This window comes from Melospiza melodia, chromosome 13 (genome assembly GCF_035770615.1).
Source record: "Melospiza melodia melodia isolate bMelMel2 chromosome 13, bMelMel2.pri, whole genome shotgun sequence".
NCBI lineage: Eukaryota > Metazoa > Chordata > Aves > Passeriformes > Passerellidae > Melospiza > Melospiza melodia.
Window position 1 is genome coordinate 6,687,051 of NC_086206.1, and position 21,362 is coordinate 6,708,412.

The following is a 21,362-nucleotide window of genomic DNA, read 5'->3' on the forward strand; positions in this document are numbered from 1 at the left end:
TGTGGTCCAAGACAGGGAATGTGGGGATATGCAGCAAGTGCACATTGTGGAGCTCCAAAAACTTCTGAATATGAAGGACTGTCTCTACCTGAGGACTGCAGAGCCTCTTCAAAATACAAATACTTCAAAGTGCATTTCCAAAAAGCACTGAAGTCCTTAAAATCTACAATGAAGATCAGGATTTTAGTGTATATTAACAATACATGCATATTAGGCTGGAAGGAAAATGGCTTATTAGACTTTTAATGTTTCAAGGAGGATCCCTCTGTCTTGAACAGCAGCACTTATTTCTGTCCCATTGTAAACAAGAGTTGACAATGACATATTTTTCTCATCTCACTCTGTGGACACTCAGAACAATAAAATTTCCAGTATCTGTGAATACCATTCTTTTTACAAAAATTCTGATACTAATGATATCCTCAAATGTTTCTCTAAAGATACCATTTAGCACATTAAATCAAACTTCTACCTATGCAGTTTAGCTAGGACTGCATCTGACTTTTTCCAGGAACGTTGTCCTTTTCTGCCTAGGTATTTTGTCTAGGAAAAGCCAAGGTTTAGTCACCTGATGAGCAGACCAAGGCCATTTGCAGACACCTCCATTGCACAGGGTCAGATCTGTCCTGTGGCATGTGGACAATGGATCTCCTGCATTTGGGATGCAATGGGATCTAACGTGTGTGCACTGAGTAGGTGATCTGTGTGAGTACAGTAAATCCAATTCACCCTGAGCTTACTGTATGGGTATAAATCAAGGATGCATCCCAGACACATTAGTCTCACTGCATTTCATTTTGTCTGGGAAAACCTGGACAGAAATATGGTAGCCCTAAGCTTCCCACATTCCACACTCCACACACACACATAATAGGTTCATGTCTTGAACCCTTGGTCTCTCTCGGGCTTTCCATTATTGTTGATACAACACATAAATCTCAGGTTAAGTGTTCTCCTGACTTTGCAGTTATTTTCCTTTTTCCTATAGGCCCAACAGTCTTTAAATCCTTCTGAGTTGCTTATTAAAGTTTTAGGTGGGACATAACAGACGACCCTTGGTTCAGCTCTCAGGCTGATTCAGAAGAAATCTCTTCTCTGTGTGATGCCCTGGTCTCTAACAAACCACTCCCAGTGATTTTTGCAGACATGGGCATTGTGCTCTTTGTTTCATGTTCTCTGTTGTTTTCTTAGCCAAGTTGCTTTGGTATTTATTAATTGAGAGTTGTAAGTAATTCACTTAATCTAGCACTTGATCAGCAATTTCAAATCAAGATTTGAGAGGGAACATACCCTCAGGCAGTTGTTATTTATTCTGGTCAGGTAATTCCTTTCTGGGCTGTTTAAACAGCAACATGTTTTTTGTTACAGGGAAACTGCCTAACTTAGGAAAAGAGCTTGCAAAAGTCTGCTTTTCTGTTTCTTTCAAAGTTTAACTAAGTAGACTGCTCAGTGTGATAATGATAACCAAGTACTGAGGTGGGCAGATAGTAGCATAATTAAGAATATGCAACACTGCAGTGTAAAGTCCAGGCATCTGGTAAGGATTAGATTTGCTGGTTATACAAAATCATGAAGACACAAACCATTCTGACAGATCTGATAGAAAGAAAAAAGATGAACACATTACCATCTAAGCTGCCCTTATAGCACTGAGAAATCCTGTAGTGCTGTCCACTTAAAATATTTCAACATCATAAGCTAAACATTTGACTCTCAGGGAGAAGTTGTATCACCCATTGCTAAATTTTCCCTTAAGTATTTTAAGCATTTTATTCCTCTGTGGAGGAAATATTGACTATACAACTCACATTTGGGTTTTAGGAGATTTTTCTTCTCCTTTTGGAGTTTTGGAGTATGAGTAAGCCTGACTTAGTATTCCAGAGAAGTCCAATAGTTATGAAGCTCCACAGCAGAGTTCCTTCAGGCAGCCCATAAGGAAGAAGTCAGAAGAATCTCACTGAAATGTGGAAGACTGATCTTTAATAAGAGCAATGTGATAATTCAGGGGTTAGCATCTACAAACCATATTAGTAGTTACAAGCCGTCAAGCTTTAATCATTGCAAGGAGATGGATCCCTTTAAATCTATTAAAAAGTGCTTTAAAAGTTGCACAGGCACTCAGTGACAACTTTGGCCTTACAAAAGCTATCCCTTGTCATAGTTATCAACAAGGTAAAGGCATAACTCAAGCCTCCATTCCCCCTTTCCTTCCTCCTCCCAAAAAACAACAACCAGCAGCTTCCAAAGCATTAAGTTCTATTTAGGGAATCCTTAGAGCAGGTTTGTCCTGGACCCAATAAGGCAAGTGTCTGCAGCTCCAGAATAAAGTGGGGAAACTGAAGAAAGCTTTGAATTTCAAACATCTTTCAGTGAGGAATTAGTTTTAAAAGACATACAACAATAAGCCATGAAATAAGTCCAGACACCATAATTCAGGGATAGAATATGCTATGAAACTGGCAGGCATCCAGGCCAGAGCCAGGTGCCTGTTTTGGATTAGATTCAAGTGGCCTTAGGCCACCTACAGAGCTTTCAGGTAGAATCTGGAATCCGCTCACCTCAATGTGCCCTACCTTGCTTCTATTTCAGGTACTTGTGAAGGATTCCCAGATGGCTGGCACTCATCCAGACCCATCTGCTTTCACCTCTCCTTGTCTCCATACTGTCATGAGACAGGCTGCAGAAAAAAATGTCTCTGGAAAACAGAGACTTAATAATTAACTGCCCATTTTCCTCAGTTTGCAGTGAGAAAATTTGACTCATGAGAGCTGCATTTATTTTTTGACACCCTGAGTGTGGGATTACAGATGAACAAGGCACAAGTGTGTATATATATAATCAAGGGGAAACAAAAGATACTGAAAAAAAAATAAATCTTGAACCTTAGATTCTTATAGGCCATAAAAAATAAAACTGCTTTGTCAATCTAATGAATATTTTACCTGTCACATTCTTCTGTTTACTTTTAATTCTATTTTATACTGGGCTATGAAAATAGGCCAAGATAACTCAAGTCCTGAACATGAGTTGTGGAATTCTGACTGTAAATGGTTTTTGCCTTGATGTGCTGCCTTCCATGTTTCTCTGGAAGATCCTGTGCATGTCCTGCCATGGGACTCCAGTTTCATTCCATGAGGGTGGCTGGCTGGAAGGGCAGAGCTGGAGCCAGCAAGGTTCTTTCTCTAGATTCAGTACAATTATCCTGGAAGCATGGGGGAAAACTGATCAAGCTACCCTCAAACAGACTAATCAGTCTGAGTTTCTGTTATGAAGCTCTAGCACAATGTTGCTGTGTCTGCCCTGCCAAGGAGATTTAAATCTCATTTAAATTCAAGCTAAAATACTCCTGCTCTCATTAAAAGTAAAATGACTGAAATGGCCATGAAATCACTTTTATTAATGTTACAGTCTTAAAGAGTTCACCATGGAGCAAAACAACAGCACTGTCACAGTATCTGCTATTCCTTAAAGGGGAGGAAGGGAAGGATTTTGATTATCAGGCACCTCTCAGCAAACACAAACATACCTGGAATTAGACTTGTACATAAGGGTTTGCCAAGGAGAGCCTCAACCTTCAGGACTCCAATTTACATAAATATTCTATTCCATATTTCTCTTATTGTAATAGGACTAGAAATCACCCTCACAGCTGCCTTTCATCCATGCTCCACTGCAGCACTTTTCCTAAAATGCTACTATAAAGGCCCAACTCTTGCCTTACTAAATTCAGTTTAATAAGAGCTGCTGATTTCAGTGTTACAGGCATACAACATAAAATGATCTAATTCTTTTTTTTCCCCAACATCCTGCTCTATTGAAAGCAGACAAAAATCAAACACTTTCCACTCAGTACGCACACACACACACAGAGTAAGATATTATTAAAAGTTGTCACAGCAACTGGTGCAACACTGAGTTTGTAAAACAGCTGTTTGATTCCTCAGCATGCTGAAATCACTTTGGAAATCAACACCACAGTCGGGGAATAGTTTTGTTTGCAAATTAGGAATGCAAAGAAGGCTGTGGTAAATTAAAAACAGTAAGCTGAGCTCTTGGGATAGGGACCAGTTTTCTGTTCTGCATGTGTTCGGCACCTAGCTCAAGGAATCCTCTACAGCTACTGCTACCATATTCTTCATCTGTTCTCATCATCCTTTGGCATAAAAATCAGTGGTAAAAAATAAATCTCTTTGCAGAAGAATAAAAGGTAGGTCACAAAGGCCTTGTTTTCCTGATGAAAGAGCATAAAGCAATTGGAAGGGAATTAATGTCGTTATCCAAAGCTGTGATTGCTCACTGCCATTGTGGTGCAGTGCAGTCCTCAAGTAATGAGCCCTGGTCCTCAAAAGACACCACGTTCCAGTGTCTGACACAAATCCCACCCTTGTTATGGAACAAGAGTTTATAGAGTCTTTCAGTGCACAGCAGAGTATCTGTGCAGATCTTTTAGACAACACCTTCTTTGTACAGTATTGCATGGTGCTGCAAGCCTTTCTTATAGAAGCAAATATGGAACAGCTCCATAATTCTGTGGGAGACCTTTTCCTGTTTGTTTGCCAAGCCGTAGTTAAAATTCTCCCAGGGAAGTCCAGTTCAGGTAAGAAGGACATGAAGGTGGTGGGTCTGGGCAGACACCTACCAAGGGAAGATGAACACACACTGTACCAGAAGTAAAACCACCTAATTTTCATAGGAAATGGGCTGAGACTTAATTGAGAATGGTAAAACAAAGGATTTGTGAGTACGCCCCAACTGTTCCACAGAAGGGACTGAAAAGCCTCCTGAGCTCCTTTGCAATCTGTGTTCCCAGCAAGAAGGCTGGAGAAACAAAGGCTCATTGATGTGAGAAGGGAGGGAAGTTTTTAATAGAGGAATCCCAGGAGCCAGCCAAAGAAGCATTATCTTGTATTAAAAAAATCTGCAAATAATGAAATTCAGAGAAAAGAGAAGCCCATTTTCTTTGCCTGGCTCATGAAATGAGCAGCAAATAAAAGAAACACGTTTACAAAGGACTGGAGACTAAATCTTCCCAGCAACATTCTTCTTGGGGTATGTTGCTCAAAAGCATACAGGGATCCATGTTCAGAAATGCTCAGGAGGTTCAGTTCCTCTTGAGGCCAACTGGAGCTGTGAATTCTTGTTACGGTGGAAAATTAAGTCCCAAAATTTTCATCCCAGAACTCAGACTCCCAACCTGAAACTAACTGGGTACAAGCAGGAGAATTGTAATCAGAGATGTTATCTTCAAACTGATGCCAGGACTTGTGGGAACTAGTCACATCAGCAGAAGTTACCTTTCCAGTCCAGTAATAAAATGAAAAAGCAAGATAATATTTCAGGCTTGGATGTGATGAAGCAACACTACCAGGAATGGGGGAGAAAAGCACAACTTTTAGTCTCTGCTGGATGAAACAAATATATGTTGTTTACAGACATGAAAAGAAGAACCAATAAGAAATGAATGAGGAACCATTTCATCCCAATACCATTTGTTTTGGGGGTGGAATAATCTCATACATTCCTAACATGGAAGACAGAGGTGGAAACTTCCATATGGATTTTGTTTCTTGGCCTGGTTTATCCTTTTCTGGGGTGCAGATGCTGGCTGACTGTAACAGGGACTGAGCTTTCCTTCCTGCACGTGATGCCAGAGTACGTCTGAAACCAATCCTAGCGTCTTAGAAGTAATTTGCAGGGGTTTTAACTGTGTCTTTGTGACTCTGAAGGCTACCCAGCCTTCTGAGTAGAGTGCAAATCGCTATTTATAAAAAGCATTTTCAAAGTGGATGTTTGAACCTGCTGGACTGCGCAGTTTCTCCCGTGCCATTTTTGATCCATTGTATAAATACAAATTTTGGCACGTGCACAACATTATAAACTGCATAATTGTTTTTATTAGAGTTCTGTGAGTTTGGAGGTACCTGTGCTTTAATTACCCTTGGCATGCTTCCAGGAAAACTCTTCTAAAATGTAGTGCTTGCAAAGCCTTCGTGGGGCCACCCACAATGACAGCTTTTATTTTTCCTCTATTAGTGATGGACATTTTCATTTAATTTCGGTCTGGGTGTGTGACAGAGCCCCCGTGCACTGAGCTGCAGCTTCCCCCTGTTCACTTTCCAGCCACAGAATGGTCGGGACACCGTGGCAGCCACTTGTGACGTCTGGACCCGAGCCAAGCAAATGCTGTTTGCAAAGTTTTTAGGTTGTCTGTCTTGCTTCCTTGGTCTCCCCTCCCCCTTCCAAAAATTGCTGGTGACACTAGAAATGCAAGTCAGTTAATCTGTTCTAAAATCTAAGCAGCAGCCTACAGCAGAGACGGCTGGAGAAATGCAGAACATTGCTTGGGAGGTGGGTTTAGTTCCGCTCCTGAGCCCAAATCTCCTGTGTCGCAGGACAGAGCAAGGACAATGGCAACAAGTCAGCAGGATAGCTGGAACTCCATACTACATGCCAGAAAATGGGATGTCCAACTAGCACAAATAAATGTGTAGAACTAATCAAATTAGGATGGACATGCTGTGCAATACAGAGAAATGCATGTAAGCAGAAAATTGTGTTTAATATTTGTAATCAAAAGCATTTATTTGGGCCTATAACAGCCCAGTGCTACGTGCAAATTGGGTGAGGAAAAAATGTAAACATTGGTTTTTTGATTTCACGGAGTTAGGGTGCAACAGGAATGCTGGATGGAGCTCCTTTTCCAGGGGCTGTGACTAAAAAGCTATAGGGGCTTATTGCCAGAAAATATTACTGTAAATGGTGGTGGAAACCTATTCCTCAATGATTACTCCTTATTGCAAGGTATTTGCCAGACTTTATAGGATGCAAACTGAAAACTGTGGGTTTAGGGACAAGCTGAGGTTATGACTTCCATCCTAACACCATGTTTTAAGGCAGCTGCAGAGAGCAGAATTTAATAGAGAAACTGGTGAGACAGTGGAATTTTATTCTGTGAACTTTCAGGTCCTTAAGGATCAGGAATTAATGGAGGAACTACACTAAGTTAACCAGTATGTGTTTTTGTTACTTATGAGTTTTCATGTCAGCTGAAATATAGTTACCCATAAACAGAATAACCAGTGGCATGGTATAGCCTGTGCCACGTGTCACTGAAAAATGCAATTAACCATCAGGCAAAAGCAACGCTACTCCAGTAGCTCATATGGTAAACTGAAAACTGGTTAGAAATGCAGAAACATGCTTTTGGGAACATGCTAAACTAGCATTTTCCATTCCTCAGAACACTGTAGTCAGCTTCAGATTTTGTGGAAGTAGACAAAGGAGTCCTCGGAGTTTCTATTTATGAGAGTAGGCTTTTAAAATTTGGGGTGGAGGGGGGAAGAGGACGGTGCAGGAGTGGATCTGCTGTCAGCTGCCATTCCAGTGCTCTGTGGTACTTTACAACCCTGCTCTGGGGAAGTCAGAGCAGTGCAGGAGGTGCTGCAGCTGTGGGGAAACTGAGCTGTGTCCTCAGATCATCAGTGCATCGGGATGTGCCCTCACCCCAAACCTGAGGGGCACCAACTCTCTCTGTTCACAGCCTCCTCTCTGCACGAAGGATCTTTCTGGCAGTGAGGACACAAAGATTATCTTCTCAGGTTCTCTAACCCACCCAGAGAAAGGAGCTGTGGTCAGTCATGCCAGCTGGCTAATTTGGCCTCAAATTGTACAGCATTGCATGGGTTTAGATAATGTACAGATAGACCAATGGGATTTTATACCAGCTGAGCATATCCCTGCAATTCCACTGAATCTACAGGAATCCTTCCCCAAGGTCTTTTTTAAGTTGCTCATATTTTGCTCAACCAGCCGACTCATCCTGCTACAACTGAGTAACAGCTGCTGAACTCTTTGGACAAATTATATAAATTCACAAAATGCCTTGAGGTTATTGAATGAAAAACATAATGAGAAAGAAAAGCCTCCTTAGCTGTTGTGTTGAGTGTGGAGCACAACCAACTTTGGAGCATAATTTCACTACGGGGCCTCTTCAACTTGTGACAAAGATGAAACTGATGGGTTTTAAACACTACCAGCTCATTCTAAAGAGGGTCATTTGTAAGGGGAATTCTAAGAAGACTTCTATGCAAAGAGTTTCACCCAGCATGTGGTTAATCGTCCCTCACTGGAATTGAAGGCAAAAGGCTTCTGTGCCTCACAAGAGGGAAACTTCATCGTGAGGATAAACATAGAGAGGGTAAAGATGGAGCTGGAAGAATCCTATGGAGTGCTTATATGTATCCTGAGTAACCCAACAAGTATGTAATTTGGCAAGAAATGGTCCCAGAAATGGTCAAGCAGGAATGGACAGTTGCAGAAACTGAATACTCAGTTAGCAAAAGAATATTCTGCTCTGATTCTACTTTGCATATTCACTGAATATCCAATAAAATGAGCCCTCCCTGCACCACTTCCCATCAGAAGTACTCTGCCTCCAGTCATCCAGCCATATGTGGTATAAATTATACAAATTAATTTTAAACACAAATAAATCTGGAAGATAATCTAGATTGACAGCTCTCTGTCTTCTGTGAATTGTTCACTCAGGTCAGTGCTCACAAGTGTCCCACATGATGAAGAGCTGCTCTAACCAAGATGGCAAAACAAACATGGTGGTGTTTTAGCCCAGGGCTTGTTTCTCCTGCATGCCTGTCCGTCATGTTAGCAGTAAGCACAGATCATAGAACCATGGGATGGTTTGGGTGGGAAGGGACCTCTCCTTCCAACACCCCTGCCATGGGCAGGGACACCTTCCTTCAGACAGGGTTGATTCAAGCCCCATCCAACCTGGCCTTGGGTGATTCCAGAGATGGGACAGCCACAGCTGTGTGAGATCTGTGTGCAGTTTGACTCTATCATGATGGTCATGACAGCATCATTCTTGGGGGAAAAAAATCTAGGAAAGTTTATTGGAAAAGAAGGATTCAGGATTAGAAAGAATAGACTCATGAAAAATAGTAATCAGTTTTCTATGATTTGCTCACAGGTCAAAACAAGAACATCTAACATCTTTGCATGCAGACATCAGGACAGTGGACAGACACTTAGCTTGCAGGTGTGGTCTGTCTGGACAGGGGCTGAGAACATCCTGGTGAAACTTGGGCTCTGCTCTTGGACCTCGGTGTGGGGAAAGTGAAGCAGGAACTCACTGCTGCTGTGGAGCAGCAAACTGCTCCTCTGCCTTGCAGCTCTGGGAGAAATCCTGGCCTCCCCATTGGGGCTTTGTAGCTGATCTCTTCAGGCTGGAGATCCCTCCCCAAGAAGGTTATTGCTACCTGCAGGGCAAAGCTGCTCCAGAGTGACAACCTTTGCTGGCTCTGCAGTCCCTTGCATTCCTAGGGAATAAAGGAGTTTCTCACACGGGTGAAATTAGAATTAGAATAGGTGGATGCAAACTCTTCAGGTAAAATAATGAACTTTTAAGAACCTGATAAAACTGATCAGCATAAAAAATTGGTGGGAGCATCCATCCTGGGAGTTTAGGCAGGATAGAGCCCAATGAGACTGCAGTGTGGTAATGGCTGTCTCTGAGGAAACCTGTGTGGTCATCTGAGGTGGGGCTTGCTAGGGAGAGGGGGGAGGAAAGCCCCCCTCTGACTGCATTGTTTACTCCACTGCTGGCTGAGCAGCTTTAGCTTTCTCTGATGTTTTGCATGGTGTGTTTGCACATGGAACGAGCTGCCTTGCAGGATTCTCTGATGTTTATGACCATCACGGCTGGGATCTTGATTGACTTGGGGAGCAAAGGATGATGTTGTCTGAGCATGTTAACTGATCAATGTTGCTGCCTACAGGCCAGGAAAGGTTGGGGTCCCCTGCCTAATGCCAACTCAAATTTAGATGCATGTCATTTATAGTCATGCAAAGCAGTGTCACATTTTTTCTTCTTCTTTGATCGTACCCAGAAACTATAAATCCCCAGGGTGAAATCTTAGCTCTACAGAAACCCAGAGCTAACCTCCTTTCACTGATGCACAGTTCATGGTGGAAGTTGTTTTTATTTCTTAAATGATTCTTGTAATTGCTGGAGAATTGTATTTACATCTCTCCCCTCACAGCAAATGAAATGTCAAATTGCATTGTCAAGTAGCCTACTGAAACCAGTCAGGTCTGTCTGCTCAGAGTGCGGAGGGCTGATAATAAAATTACAGCCCAGTAATTTTATATTTTTCTCCTATTATCTGCCATGCACAGCATTTTTATGTGTTCTACTCCACTGGTACCATTGTAAACCTGTGACTAGCTCTTTCATTTGAATATACTCAGTGGGAGGAGGCAGGTGCACTGTTACAAAAAGATTTTGAAACTTTATCACAATATATTCAGAAGGTGATAATGTAAAAGCTGCTGGAAAATGGAGGGAGATGAAGGAAAAATTCCACGCCTGGGAATTTATTTAATTTTTAAAGACAGGAAATGCTTTAAAAGCAAAAATATCTCAGATCTGTCTAATCCACTGCCCCAGACTAGTCATCACGATACCCCTGGTGAAGGGGGCAGGCAGAGTAGATGACCTCTGTCTCACCTCAACTTCCATAGGTGCTCTCCAGCTCCTGTGCCAACTGGGGCAAAGAGGCACCTTAAGCTGACACAATTACTGTTTATTTTCTCTGTGTGACTGTGGGACAAAGGAGATTTTGAGTGAGATTAGACTGAGACACATACTGGAAAATCTCTGGCACAAAGGAGAGATCATGAGGTGAGGGACACTTCTCCCAAGTGCCAAAATCATCAGAAACAAGCTCTGTGTTGATTTCCTGGACCAGTCCCATCCACTTCAATACTTGTTTGCTATTAGATTATTTGGATCTTTGATCCTTTCCTGAAGTCTTCTGCAGAAAGGAGAGTGCAATAGCACAACTACATTGGTTGGGACCAGAATGTGGGGCTGTGTTTGGCTCAGTTTGTGTGAACCACTGTGTGAAAATCAGCTCCTTGATGGACATCAATGTCCAGTACTGTCAACAGCTGTGTTCACTTCCCAGGCAACTTCATCTTCATGTGATTTGTTTCTTTGTTTTCAAATGATGCAGCTTTTAAAAATAATAGAAAATAACAGCACATTTGTCTCCAAGTGAGTATTGGAAGCTGCACGGCTTGTCCTGGACTGTGCTTCCTCAGCATTCTCACAGAACTCTCTTAGTAAAGAGAGGGAATCTTTGCGAAGGGCGGGGACCGCATCAATGTATGAAGACATAGTGCCAAGCACCTGAAGTGTCTGAAGGAGGAGTGACAAAGGGAAGGAGCCAGGTGGCAACTGGAGGTGCCCAGCAATGGGACAAGAGGCCCTGAGCAAAAACTGATGCCTAGGAAGTTCCACCTGGACATGAAGAAGGAATTCTTCCTTGTGCAGCGGCTGAACACTGGAAGAGATTGTCCAGAGAGGATGTGGAGTCTCCATCACTGGGGACATTCCAAAACTGCCTGGAGACAACCCTGTGCCTGGTGCTTGGGATGACTGTGATGGACCAGCTGATCCACAGCGATCCCTTCCAGCCTGACCATCCTGTGCCCGGTGCTTGGGATGACCATGGCTGGATCCACCACGATCCCATCCAGCCTGACCATCCTGTGCCTGATGCTAGGGGTGACCATGGCTGGATCCACCGTGATCCCTTCCAGCCTGACCACCCTGTGCCTGGTGCTTGGGGATGACCGTGATGGACCAGCGGATCCGCCGCGATCCCTTCCAGCCTGACCATCCTGCGCCTGGCTCTTGGGTGGACTGTGGCTGGATCCACCGTGATCCCTTCCAGCCTGACCATCCTGCGCCTGGCTCTTGGGTGGACTGTGGCTGGATCCACCGTGATCCCTTCCAGCCCGACCATCCTGTGCCCACCCCCAGCGGTCCGGCCCCCATTGTGCCCCGCTCCGCAGGTCCCCCGCTGTCTGCACATCCCCTCAGGTGCGCCCTGCCGTGCCGTGCCGTGCCGTGTGCGGCTCCCCCCGCCCGCCGCTCCGCTCCGCTCCGCCGTGCCCGGCCCCAGGTGCCTCCCGCCCGCTGTCCCGCCCGGCCCGGCCCCGCTCCGCCCCGCGGGTCCCGCCCGCCCCGCTCGCCCCCCGGGTGCGGCCGCTCCAGACGCGGCGCCGGAGGCAGCGCTGCCCCGCGGCGGCGGCGGCGGCGGCGGCGGCGGGGCTTAAAGCGCTCGGGCGGCCGGGGCCGCGCTCACCTGGGCGCCGCTCCCCGCGCTCCGCCGGCCGCCGCAGCGGCTGCGGGGCAGCGCCCAGGTGACCATGCGGGGCAGGCGGCCGCACGGCCCGGGCAGCAGGTAGCGCTCGCCAGGTGCGCGGCGGAACATGGACTGTCTCCTGCTGGCCGTCTGGACTTTACCTGCTGCGATCCTCGGCGGCAGCTCCATGCAATTCCAGACTCTCCCGTGGCTCGGAAGCGCTGTAAAGGCAGGTCGAGAGCGCTTTCTTTTGCAGTCGCCTAGTGTACTTTTATACCAGGTTACTGCGGTTTCTGGTGCCTTGTCTTTCTGCCTTGCCTTGTCAAGGAAACTTCACCCAATGCTCCTTTTCTCTCTCTCTCTTTTATTTTTTCTTTCTCTTGCAGACCCTTCAGCTGTGTTGCCTCTGTTGCATGTCTCATGCGGCAACTTTAACCAGTGACAGCATCAGTGAATTGACTCATGGTTTGTATAGCTCTTTCTGTGTCTGTATGTGAACATTTGCATGGAATTTTTTTTCTTTTTTTTCGTGGAGTGAATATTTAGAGGGGAGAAGTCAGAGTGTTTAGGGAGCATAAAGTGCAAGCAGGCTGGCTACTGCGGGATGGTGAACCATGGGCAGGGATTAACTTGTTAAGCCCTGTGTGCTAAAGCTGAAAGGAACAATATGTAGCAGCAAAGCAAATGAATGAGATGGTAAATACATCCACGTTTCCATGTGCGATTAGAAAGATGAATGTGTGTGTGTGTGTAGCCACAACAGCAAAACCTCACGTCTCTGTTGTGGAAGCAGTGAGAAAAAAGTAATGAAAAGATTTGTGTGGGGGAGCAGGAGGAGCTGTGCAATGCAGGCTAAGGGGGGAAAAGCCTGGAGCGAAAGGGCTTGTGTGAGTGGGAGCTCAGGAGCCATTTGTTCCCAGGCTGGAGTGACTAGCACGTAGATGCTGATGGCTTTGGGACTTTTGAAGTGCAGTATATGCTTTGTGTTGTGTGTGAGCAGAAACAAAGTGCGACAGAGAGCCACACCAGGGTGCAGAAAGGAAACCCCTCCTGCACCCTGTGCTCTGCTCGCTGGGGGATTCCCTCTCTCCAGCAGCTGCTTGCATTTTTTGGCCACCAGCCTGCTTAGCGCCCTCAGCTTCTGCCGTTGATTAACACCACTCGAGGAAAGTGAAAGCTCTTGATGTATTGCTTCCACTGTCTAAGGAAAGGCAACCTGTCAGTGGTTGCGTTTTCAGCCTAATGTGTGTCCAATAAAGTCTATTCAGGCGAAGAGATAGATTGGGAGATTTTGCAACATCTGTTACAACACAAAAAGGAAGGGGTTTTCTTCTTTTTTGATGGTGCTATTTCAATTTAGGAAGAGAAATTAATTGCTTGTCAAGTGCATGGACAACTCTAAGTGTCCACAGAGAAACACAGCTCACAAATTAAATTAAATGGGGTTGGGAAACAGTTTTTTCAGCATAATTTCTTAGGCTACCAGGAATGGGTGCAAATATCCTAGTTCAGGAAGCAGCTGAAACTCAGACCCTGGTTCCAGGACACAGGTAATCCCTGCATGGCTAGGTCAACACCAATGGTAATGTACTGCAAGTGAGGCACCTGCTTGTACAGCCAGCTGTATTATGGCCTCTTTCACCCTCTATTTTTTTGGGTGGTTCTGAGTAGATCAGAGTGTTCTCAAAAACAGTTTTGTAATTTTTTGCATATTTTATCCAAAACAATAAACTTCTTTGACATGCAATTAGCAATGGCTGACGAAAGGTTATTAGGTAGGATGTAATCTCTTTCTGCTGGAGGTCAGTTACAATTTGAAACCCAGTCTAATCAAGTCACTACAATGAGATGAGGTCCCACTCAGTTAAGGCATTAATAAATTAATCCTTTAATCCATTTGAAAAAGTGGTACAGTTCTGCAAGGTCTCAGTCATGGCTACCCCTACAGTGATACAACATTTGCTGCATTCTTAGGGAAGGGAAAAGCCTCTCAAACCAGAGTGGCCTTCACATTTGACAACAATTAATACAGGGGGAGGGGAAAGCCTACAGATCTGCTGGTGATGACAAATGTCTTCAGAGGAGCAGTTGTGGGAATGTTCACAGCTATGCTAGTTAGTCTGTGCCTCTCAGTGGGGCACAAAGGAAACAAACACAGGCTGAGAGCCTTTGTGACTTACGGGGGTGAATTTATGCAGGCGAGACAGCACACACAGAGCCTGCAGGCCAGCCCCAAAGTGAGGGAATGCTCCATGCCATAGGAAGTGCCTGATACTGTGTCAGAGTGCCTTGTTTGTGGGATGCCAGAGCTGATAGCCAACTCTTTATCATTACAGATTATGTGTTTGTGACACCTGTCAGAGTGGATGCCAGCGGATCGTACGTTTCACATGATGTTTTGCACAGTACGAGGAGAAAAAGATCAACTCAGAGCTCAAAGAGTTCCTTGCACTACAAATTTTCAGCATTTGGACAGGAACTTCACTTAGAGCTTAAACCTTCGACCATTTTAAGCAACAGTTTTATTGTCCAGGTACTCGGGAAAGATGGAGTGTCAAATTCTCAGAACCATGAAATTGAGCAGTGTTTCTACCAGGGATTTATAAGGAATGATAGCACCTCTTCAGTAGCAATATCTACGTGTGTAGGCTTGGTAAGTGTCTATTTCAAACAAATCAGCATTAAAAGTGTTTTTGTATGTGCAATAGTAGCTGAAAGTATGTAGTTCATATAATAGTCAAGACACCATAAACCCTTTTGTGATTTTTCTAGTTCACTTGTTGCTATTGTATTTAACAGAAGAGACCTCTTTATAGCCAATGAACAGCATCAAACCTTTGTAATTTTTGATGACAGTCTTTCAGGGAAAAAAAAAACAAGACTAGCTGGTAGTCCTAGTAATTATCCCATAGCAGTTTGTTACAGTTTGTGATAGTTTATACATTTCTGCTCACTCTTAAGTAAAAGTTCTTCTTGCCTTTGTGAACTGTGGTGAATAAAGGAAAAAGCCAGTCCAGAAGCTTGTGTAAAAACAATATTATATCTAAGTTTGTCAACTAATTTAAGGAAGGGTGAGTTTCCTAGTTTGGCAGGACTTATGAACAAATTTCCCTTTGTTTCCTTTGATAATTCAAGCATTATTTGGGTTTACAGGTCTTCATGAGTTGATCTCTTATGAGTGTGTTAAATATTATCATTGTGTATTTTCCATTTATGGCTGTCAGCCAAGTCCATGAAAAATCATTATTCACATGTGATTTTTTCAAAATACATTTGACAGTGCTCATTGCCTGCAGAGAAGGCTTTACTGATGTAATTTAGGAGAATTGTCTACAGAATTAATAGCTAAGGATGTTTTTTAAGGCTTAATCGCTTGCACTTGCAAAGCAGTCTGCTGTGGCTGCAGAGGAAGGCAGTGACATTGAGTGGGAAGTCTATGAAGTCATCTGTGTGCTTTGTGGTTGACTAAAGGTCCAGAGGATATGTTGGGTCACCCTCTAGAAATCTGTTTTGCAAAGGTACTTGTCTCTGAGGGCCATTAAACTGTGTGACGGGACCAAAGAAGGAGCACTTGAGACAGCCAGTGTTTCCTTTGAAACTGGAATCAGTGACTTGAGAAGCCTGTTCATTAGGAAGGGATGTTGATAACTGGTTGAAGTGGTCTGGGTTATATTTTGAATGCTGTGCTCTTTTTTTTTGTTTTTTTGTTTTCCCTCCCATCAAGTTAGAGGAATCTTAACAGTTCATTTGAACAGTTGCAAATGTGAGTTTGGAGCAGGTGCCAGGAACTGGGCTGAGGCTTTCTTTTGCCTTTAAAGCTGTGTTTGTGATGCTGAACTGTTAATACCAAATGTGCTCAGTTGTTTTCATGGAAGCCTTATGTTCACAACTGCCACCTTTTATCAGATTTACTCAGAAATATACCTTGTTTTCACTCATTGCAGTATTTTGTCTTTTTGCTACGGGAAGTGCTCTACCTACACACAGCAGGTACAGTTTGGGAGATCTCCCCTGTTTGCCCACGTTTTTATTTTTAACATGCTTTCTGAGCTAAGTGAAGTTGGACTTGTCGAGTCTTGTCTGGAGAAGGAAGGTTCAAGCCTGCCTCAGGTCACAGAGGAACAGAATGTGGTGATCTTAACTGAGAATGAAATGGATCTTTTACCACTGTCTCGACACAGAGGTTGTTATGACTGGTAAGCTTCACTTAGAAAAGATCCAGAAACTGATCAAAAGAGAATAAATATTGTGGTATGAACAAACTTATTATGGAAGTACCTAAATTATCAACAAATAGAATCTCTGTTTAAAATTAATTTCAAGGTTCAATAGATTTTGCCTTCAATTGTTGTTTTAAACTGGCAAATGAAGTAAACCTTTACTTACAATAATCTCCTGTAGGGTAGGTATCCCAAAGTATAATTGTTCCTTTCTCTCCCTATCCATCTATTAATTTCAGTGCACCTAATGAATCCCAGGCAAATTACCAACAGGATTCTGAGTCTTTCAGTTGACAAGGCTGTCCTCCTAAAGATGTCGTCAGCTGTCTGTAATGACACCCACGTCACTTTTCCCTGGGATCCCAATTCAGTAATCATATGTTAAGTCTGGACGCTGTGCTCTGATCAAGAGAACCTTGTGAATAGCTTCTATATCCTTTTGCCCCAACTACTTTTGTCACTTGGTTGCCCTTCTTTCCTATTTGCTTTGTTCACTGCAATTAAACCGAAAGTGGTGTTTCTTCTATATGGTTGGTAGCACTAATCTTTCCATTGTTCCTTTCATTAGCAATAGCTTCTCTACAATAAAGCTGCAGTGACCCATTCTTTCAAGCCTGGAACACCACAATGTGATTTGGAAGCAATTGCATTTCAATAGACTACGGGGACTCTTTGATCTAATTTTTTGGATGACCTAGAGTATTCAGTCATTCAGCTGTCTGTTATCTGCCAGTGCCTGCAGAGGAGACTTTGGGGAGAGGCTGTATGAAATGTCTTGTTAGGCAGGATGACCTTAACTTAACACTGGAAAGGAGCAAGAATTTGTTGCTTTGGTCTAGATCTGTTAAGAGATGTGTGTATATTACATTTTAATGGCTTAGTTGACAGGAAGGCCCCACGTTTTTATGCTGATTTGTTGATTTGAGACCAAATGTTTCCATCAGTCAACACAATTTTCTTGGTGTGTCAGAAGGCAGAACCGGATCTTTATCTGAACAAGTCTCTAATAGAGTAAGCGAGCATTTCAGGAGAATGTGCACAAGTTTACTGTGAGTACTGCCTCTTTTCATCATCAAAGTGCTTCAACTTTCAAATAGAAACTTGCTTTTTTCTGTCTTCTGCCCTTTTTCTGCTTCAGTCAGCATCCTCTGCTTGCTGGAGCATTGTTATACTGCAAAAACCCAGTGATTTTACTTGCTTTGTAAATGAAAACTCTGTTCTGAACCTTCTGTGGAGAACATGTTATATTCCTTCCACAGAAGTTATAATTTTTTTTCACATATTTTTTAATGCATTCTCACTCCCTGGGATAATTTTATCATTCTTGCAACTTTGGGACAATGAGTTTGTTTATGTTAGTAAATGCAAAGCTAGTTTCTCTCTTTAGCATCATCTTAATGTGTCCCGAATAAAAAGCAATTCAAATTTTTTTACTTTTCTTCACTGATTTTTCATGATTCATTTAATAAACCTCTTGTTTTATTCCTGCATGACTTTTTGGAGTTTCCTTCAGTGCCTTGTGCTCTCCCAGTTGGTATATCCAGGCTGCTGGTTTGTCTTGCTGTTTCATCCCGTTTTCATTCTCCAATTCAAACTGTTTGTTCTTTCCACATTCAACCTTTTTTCCCAAAATCCTGATTTGAGCTAATTCCTACTTACTGTAATTGTATTTTTGTTACTATTATTATATAGCAATTTATTATTACTTAAAATTGCCTGTAGGTGGCTCGTGGAGAGGCAGGCTATACCAAATCCACAGACTACTGTGGTTTTTCTGAAAGAGATTATGCTGGCCAGTCTTTGAATAAGAAATTGTTTTTTTAGGACCTACTCAGTATGGTTGTGTATATTCCAACTTCTTTCCCCCTTTCCCATTCTCATCCACTTTGTGCTATTTAATCTGCATTAAAAAGATCTGTTGTATGTTCACCATCTTTAACTCCACTTCCATGATGGCATCTAAAAGATTTACTGCTGCCTTCCTAGCCTGTATCACAGTGTGTTGTTTGCCTCTCTTTATAGGCCAGTTTTTGTCTCCTTACCTTAGGTTTATGCGGACAGAATCTCCTGTATAAAGTGAGTTGTTTGCAGTCACACAGTAAATCAGGGCAGAACACAAGGGAACCTCAGAGGTCTCCAGTTGTATTGTAGAGACATTCTCAAAAGTAATTTATAACCCTGGTTTTGGGAGCAGAAGTCGCGTTCCCCTTGTGAACATGAACTCTGGCAAAGTCAAACAAGTTTATAATCCAATATACAACCTAGGAATTGGTGGCCCTAATGAATGAGGGGTTTGTTATGCAGCATTTGTGGGCTGCAGGACACAGGGGAAGGGTCTAGAGCAAGTACAAAATGCGTGCCCAGAGGAAAGACCTGTTTGTCCAACATAAGGAACTGTCCTGCCATTCCATCACAGGGAAGATGTGTGTGCATTTTGGGTCAGGAAAAGGAAGTACAGTTCCTTTAAAACGGTATGACACACAGTGTTATCATCCAGGACAAATTTACCACTGCCATGGAGGCCTGAGAGGCTGCACCTGCTCACACCAGAGGTGGGTTTGGGCTGCTCTCTCCCTTTGGTTCGTGTACCTCAGTCAGAAGTAGTTGGTGCCCTCCTCTGGTTTTGGCAAGATGTGTTGGAATCTGTCATTATAAAGAGCCTCTTGTCTCAAGCTGTGTTATGTTTATTAGTGTCTAGTCAAAGGAGGAGAATGAGTGCAACATGATTCATCCCTCCCTCCTCTTTGAGCTGTCAGAGGATTCTAGACAAGGGTTATAGGCTGAGAGATAAACAGGAGATGTATTAATTCAATGGAGGGAGGTGTGTGTGTGTGTCTGAGGGCAGGGCTTTGCTCAAAGTATCAAAGAAGCCACAAAAATAAAGCTTCTTGATGCAGTCTGACCACCTAAGAGGCAAGCAGGCCAGGCAGCTCATGTACCCACTCTTTGCAGTCATTTAATTGCACCTGGTATTAGCATTATTTAAGTTGATGCTAACAGCAGCCTCCTATTCCTAGAGCTCACACTTTAAGTCCAATTAAATATGTTGAGACAAATCCCAGGGTTCTTATGCAGACAAGCTGCCGTTAAACTTATTGAGCCAGACTGCTGGTGAATGTACAGAATAATTGCTGCTTGCAATGAGAGTCCTCTAGAAATTGACAGCTGTAAAAATACAACAAAATTTGGTCCAGTGGGACCTTGAGGAGAAGATAAGTACAGAGCTGGTGGTTTTTTTCATTCTTAAAGGTGTTTTTAGTCCACCCAGGAGCCAATACACAAATCCTATATTTTCTACCATTGTACCAGCACAACAAGAACAGCTTCTTTCATGGGAGGCCTATGATTTTCTTTGCATTCACACACTATTGCATCTCCATCCTTTCTAAAACACAAACTGTGTTTTACAGGATCCTAATTTTGTCCACTATTTTGGTGAAGGTTTTTCAACTATTGTTCCATTACTCCATATTATGGTAAATATGAAAAAAAGAAAAATCTCTACAGGAAAATGAGATGACAATGGGAAAAAGTCATATTCTTAAGGATATTTTAGGTAATGTAGAAAAATAGAAGGCAGTGTTTCTGGTCTCAGCATTGACCTGACTAGTGATGAATTGTGTGATTAGGTTATTGATCAACCTTCTCCATATCTGTCTGATAAGCTTTCTGTTTAACCCTGCCTTTAGCTCTGCAAGACAAAGGCTGTGTTATCCCAGGTGCTTTGGCACTACTGATTCCTGATAGGTAAGAAGTGGAATTAAACAGGATTAATGATGAGAAAGAATCTGCTTCTGCTTGGCAGAAAACACAATAGAAGTTGTATTTCTTCCTGTTTTATGTTAAAAAACCTGGAATGTACATAGAGGAAACTGAACACAGTAGGCTGTGGTTGCCCAGCTGCTCTTGAGTGTCCACAGGAGCTGGTCCTCTGTCACTTGTGCCTGCTCTGTCATTGCTCAGCTGGCAGCAGTGTGAAAATAAATGCTTCATTGGTGTATTTCCAACCAAACTTCAGCCTTCTGTGGGCACCATTGCTTGAACTCTTTGAGTGGTTTTCCAGAAACAGAGAGCATCCATTTGTACAGAGATAGAGCCAGGATGAGCTTCTTGTTAAGGAGCAGTCTTATCATCACTTCCAAAGGAATCAGTGGTTGCTATCTATGCTTGAAACATCAGTGTTTTTCTTGCTGCAGCAAAGCCTTTCCACTAAACCCCGTTCCCACACTTTGCCAAGCCCATTACAGACAAATGTCCTTGTGAGGGTCAGGAGTGGATGACCTGCCTGCACAGATGTGACCCCTTCATAACAGGATGTCTTTGATGTCATGAGGATTTTTATTTTCAGCACCACTATTTTCATGTGGGCCAAACCATCTCTGCTACTGAGGGGCAATGTATTCTCTTCTGCACAGCTGGGAACTGCTAGAAATCACAAATAGTTCTCTTTTTGGAGGCAGATTTTAATAACTAATAGAAGCTTCTAGTCACTAATTAACCTAAACTGGGGTTTATTTCTGTCTTTCCCCTTTTCTTCCTCTGCTTTAGAAATGTATCAGGAGGATACCAGGTTGGCAGATGGGGTGTGTAAAGGCTTTGGTTTACCCAAAACACAATGACACTCTGTGAAACTGCAGCTCAAGTCCAGCTCAAGCAGCTCACTCCTGGAGATCTGTACCTGACACAAGGCACAGGAGTGGGAAGCACAGAGGTGTCTTGGTTGTGCCCTGACCCGACACAATTCACTTAATTTGAACAAATCCTGCCATCAAAGCTCTTCTTAAAAGAGTGCTGTTTTCCCAAGCTTATTTTCTGCTCACCCCTTGCAGAAGCATGGCCCTGACCATGATGACAGCTCCGTGACACACTTGCACTCCCTTGGGAGTTGACTTCAAGTCACTGCAGGCTGCTCAGCTGTAACTGCTCTGGATGCTCACTGGGGGTTCTGTCAGCAGCTCCAGAAGCCCCTCCT

The 21,362-nt window shown here is 43.3% G+C and overlaps 1 protein-coding gene across 4 annotated transcripts in view; it reads left to right on the forward strand.

The window, feature by feature from the left end:
* Window positions 1-12,267: 12,267 nt before the first annotated feature.
* ADAMTS18 (ADAM metallopeptidase with thrombospondin type 1 motif 18) overlaps window positions 12,268-21,362 on the forward strand; it is an 80,348-nt gene continuing 71,253 nt past the window's right edge. For 2 of the 4 annotated variants that reach the window (XM_063167668.1, XM_063167670.1), the window contains exons 1-3: window positions 12,270-12,450; window positions 12,557-12,635; window positions 14,507-14,823. In XM_063167668.1, the coding sequence (XP_063023738.1) occupies window positions 12,298-12,450; window positions 12,557-12,635; window positions 14,507-14,823 (549 nt within the window). In that variant the 5' untranslated portion in view covers window positions 12,270-12,297. Of the gene's footprint in view, window positions 12,451-12,556; window positions 12,636-14,506; window positions 14,824-21,362 lie in introns of all 4 variants that reach the window. The other 2 variants (XM_063167671.1, XM_063167669.1) reach the window with 2 other exon arrangements.